Source organism: Carlito syrichta, unplaced genomic scaffold, assembly GCF_000164805.1.
Source record: "Carlito syrichta isolate Samal-C Ts95f unplaced genomic scaffold, Tarsius_syrichta-2.0.1 Scaffold155395, whole genome shotgun sequence".
NCBI lineage: Eukaryota > Metazoa > Chordata > Mammalia > Primates > Tarsiidae > Carlito > Carlito syrichta.
In genome coordinates this window covers 6,109-9,820 of record NW_007099491.1, presented here as the reverse complement: position 1 = coordinate 9,820, position 3,712 = coordinate 6,109, and the positions used below count along the sequence as shown (strand labels likewise).

The following is a 3,712-nucleotide window of genomic DNA, read 5'->3' as shown; positions in this document are numbered from 1 at the left end:
TGGGGGAAAATGTTACAGCAAGGATAAACAATAATATCATTTCATATTTTGCATACATCATGATAGCAGGCTATAGCTAAATTTCCTCTGCTGTGTATATTAACCTCTTCAAGACAGTACAAACCAAGCCAAGGGCTTTTCCCAAGGGACTCCCGGAACCCCCAGTGTCTCTATGACCTGGAAACACAAGAGGATGTGAATCCTCCACCCCTACCGAGTCAAAAAGGTCAATAATCTGTGTTTTAGCAAACCCTTCTGGGACACCAGTGCACACGTACATTTGAGATTTGCTTCTCTCAGCCGATGGGAACAAACTGCAGAAGGTTTTCAATGGCTTCTTATTTTCCCCAGAGATTAAAAACAAAGGCAGAAGACAACCAGCGGAGTGCCCAGCTCTGCTCAGATGCGCAAATTCTTACACAGATTTCAGAAGTATCACACAAGTACCACGAAGGAAACCATCGGTCTATTTAATCTGCTCAGTGCCCATTGGAGTTGATGTGACATCTGCAAGGCTTTAAACCGGAAGCTGAAAACGGGCTGCTCACCAGCCCGTTAGAAAGTGATTTAAAAGTCGGAAAATGCCATCTCAGGAAAGAACGGCAAGACAGACAAACAGGTTCGTGCTGTTCCTCCACCCGACTCTCCACAGCAGGGGAGCAGCAGCTGGCCCCCCCGGAGGGACCGGCGCCTTCTCGTCTTGCTCACTCCACTCATCAACCTTGCGGTCAGGGTCCCCTGGGCAGGCTGACCATCACCGATGAGGCACACCAGTCGTCCACGGCCGGCAGCACCTCCGACTCCCGTCCCGTCTGCACGTGGGCATCGGAATCGCCACGCCCGCCCACCCGCCCTCGACTGTGTGGCTCTTTGGCAGTGACTGACCCTGAGGTCTGTCAGCCTTTGGGAGGCCCGCAGGGTCACGGTAAGGCATGCGCACCCAGCTTCTTCCCCGTGTGTGTATGCACAGTGCCAAGCACGAACCCTCCCTGCCCGGATTCATTTGGCTACTCTGGTCTGTGGCCAACGGGCCACAGAACGTGCAAGGTGGTGAATCTCTCCTCTGTGTCCCATGCCTCACAGAAACTGCAAACGCAAAGCAGCACACACCCCGCTGAGGGGCCCTGAACGGCCACCCTTGCAGACCCTGCCCATCTGGAAAAGGCGCCACTGCAGGCCATGCCCTCTCCTGCCCTAGAGGTGGAATCTCCTCAGCTCGCCCTGCTTTAGAGGGGCATTAGGAGCAAGGGGGGCACCGGACAGTCAGGAGATCCGATTTCCCATTCTCAAACTGCCACCGCCAAGCTGTTTCAGGAAGGCAGAGCACCTGTCTGAGTTTGTAATCCCTCATTTGGAAAATGGGGGTATTAGAAAGGACATATATACATTTTTGAGACCAGGGTCTCATTGGGGTGCACAGGCTGGAGTGCAGTGGCATGATCCCAGTTCACTGCAGCCTTGACCTCCTGGGCTCATGCTTCCTGGGTAGCTAGGACGACAGGTGTGTGCCACCACACCCATCCAGTTGTATTTTTTGTAGAGACGAGGTCTCACCATGTTGCCCAGGCTGGCTTCGAACTCCTGGGCTCAGATGATTCTCCTGCACTGGCCTCCCAAAGTGCTGGGATTAAAGGCATGAACCACCATACCCAGCCTGGAAAGGATAATTTTTACAGGTTTCTTACAGCTTTAACAGTGTTGACTTCTTTCTTGCATTTACTGACCTCATGCTGATAACGGTTCTCAGGCCACCAGATTTCCAGCAAGGTGACTGTATCGTCCTGGGGGGACGATACAATGTGTGTGGGGGAAGGGTCAGCCATCAAGCAGAAATATCGTCGTGGTCTTGTGAGACCCTTATTCACAAACACACCTCATCACTCCCCTTTAGCAATTCGCTAAAATGGAAACTTTACATTGTATGTCTGGGCTGTTTTGAGTCAAAACTGTGTATGTACTTACTTATTTAATAACCACCTGAGAAACATTTCAGGTAAACACAACCTACTAAAGGGTCCTGTTTTTTTTTTTTTAATCAACTGCACACATGAAATCACTGACTGCGTTCATAATCAAAGAGCAAAATGCCTGCTCCATTCGCTGTTGCTCTGTAAATGGGAGAGAGCAGCCTAGACAATGCTCTCACTCAGGGGTGGACAGAGGTTCCTCACAGTCTCTTGTGAGACATGGTTTCACCCAAGACTTTGCTTCCTGTATTGTTCTCTGCAAGTAAATGATCTGAAAACAGTAGGAAAGCAGTTCAAAATGAAATCCTGGCCCAGCTTACCTTCAGAGGTAAAACACAAGGCAACTTGGCAAAAAATGTCTGAAACTGGTTGCTAATTGTGGTCCAGAGGCTGCTGGGAGAATCCATGGGCAAAGCCTCCATGAAGGTAGCAATGTTTTCCAAACAGCGTATCATAGCACCCCCTGCTGGCAAATTCTTTTTGTTATTTAGACCCTAAAAACAAAAACAGGCAATCAACGGATGAAACAGCATCGGGATTCATACAGCTATTTGGTGACGTTTAAAAATCTCATAGTCACACTATCAACATGGGTCGAATGCCCAGGATACAGGCCGAGTGTTGCAACAGACCACAGAAGTCCAGAGAAGAGTCCCCAAGGTCAGCAGAGGGAAGGGCGAAGACAGGGCCCTTTGACTCCAGGAGAGGCCAAGCGTAAGCTAAGAACAGGAAGCACCTCCTGGCCCTGGGGCTGGTGCTGTGGGTGGCCAGGAAGACAACGGATGGTGCTCGCTGGGGAGAACCCAGGACAGAGCAGGGGCATGACGGCTTCGGGGGCAGCAGCTTCCTCTCTGGCAACCGCATCTGCACCCTGGGCCACCCGAGGGAGCTCACAAGGACTTGGGCCCAGTCCCGAGATGTGGTGCACACTCCCTGCCCCGCACTTGGAAAACCCAGTCACTGTGAGAGCTCAGCGCTGGCCTTCCCCACTCAGCTGAGTGTCTGGAAGCTTTGAATGAACAGGAGACCCACACCGAGCCGCAATGCCCAACTGACACTTTTCCTGCCTGGGCAGTTTTTTTAAAATTAATTTTTTACATTAAAATTACCGAAACTCTGGCATTACGAATTTAACTTTTTAACTTGAAAACCTTAAATTTTAAAGTAGATGACTGAAATTCTTTCTCCCAACACAACCGACAGAGTTGTGGCCTGACTCAGAGCAACACGGCACTGGATCTCGGCAGGGCTCGGGCGGGGCTGGGGCTGGGGCTGCCACGCGCACCGACCCACCTCCAAGAGCTGGCTGAGGGCAGCAATGGAGCTCAGCTCGCTGAAGTCCATCAGAGACGTGGCGAGGGTGCGCAGAAAGGTCCCATCTGGAAAGTCAACAGCCGGGGTTAGCGTGTGCGGCCTCAGGGACGAGCCGAGCGTGTGGCGCCCGGCCCCCCCCGGCCCCCCCGGCTCCCCCCGGCTCCCCCCGGCCGCGTTACCTTTGATGGTGCTTTGGAACAGCTGCGGGAAGATGCCGTTCGGGGCCAGCTGGTGGAAGATGCAGCGCAGGAACTGCTTGGCCACCCCCGCCGCGTTGCCGGGAACCATCATGCTGGGGTCGAGCAGGAAGAGAAAAGGCGGAAATCACGGCCGCCAGCTTGTGTGCGGGCATTTGTTTACTTGTGTGGCATTTAGGTATTTACACACCAACTCTCTTACGGAACCCCATTTTTTTTTTTTTTTTTTTTTTG

At 52.2% G+C, this 3,712-nt stretch overlaps 1 protein-coding gene across 1 annotated transcript in view; it reads right to left on the bottom strand.

The window, feature by feature from the left end:
* LOC103252364 (protein unc-79 homolog) overlaps positions 1-3,569 on the bottom strand; it is a 55,067-nt gene extending 51,498 nt beyond the window's left edge. Inside the window, exons 1-3 of the mRNA XM_008050991.1 lie at positions 3,461-3,569; positions 3,261-3,346; positions 2,288-2,461 (exon numbers count right to left, since the gene is read on the bottom strand). Coding sequence (XP_008049182.1) covers positions 2,288-2,461; positions 3,261-3,346; positions 3,461-3,569 — 369 coding nt within the window. The remainder of the gene's footprint in view (positions 1-2,287; positions 2,462-3,260; positions 3,347-3,460) is intronic.
* Positions 3,570-3,712: the final 143 nt, after the last annotated feature.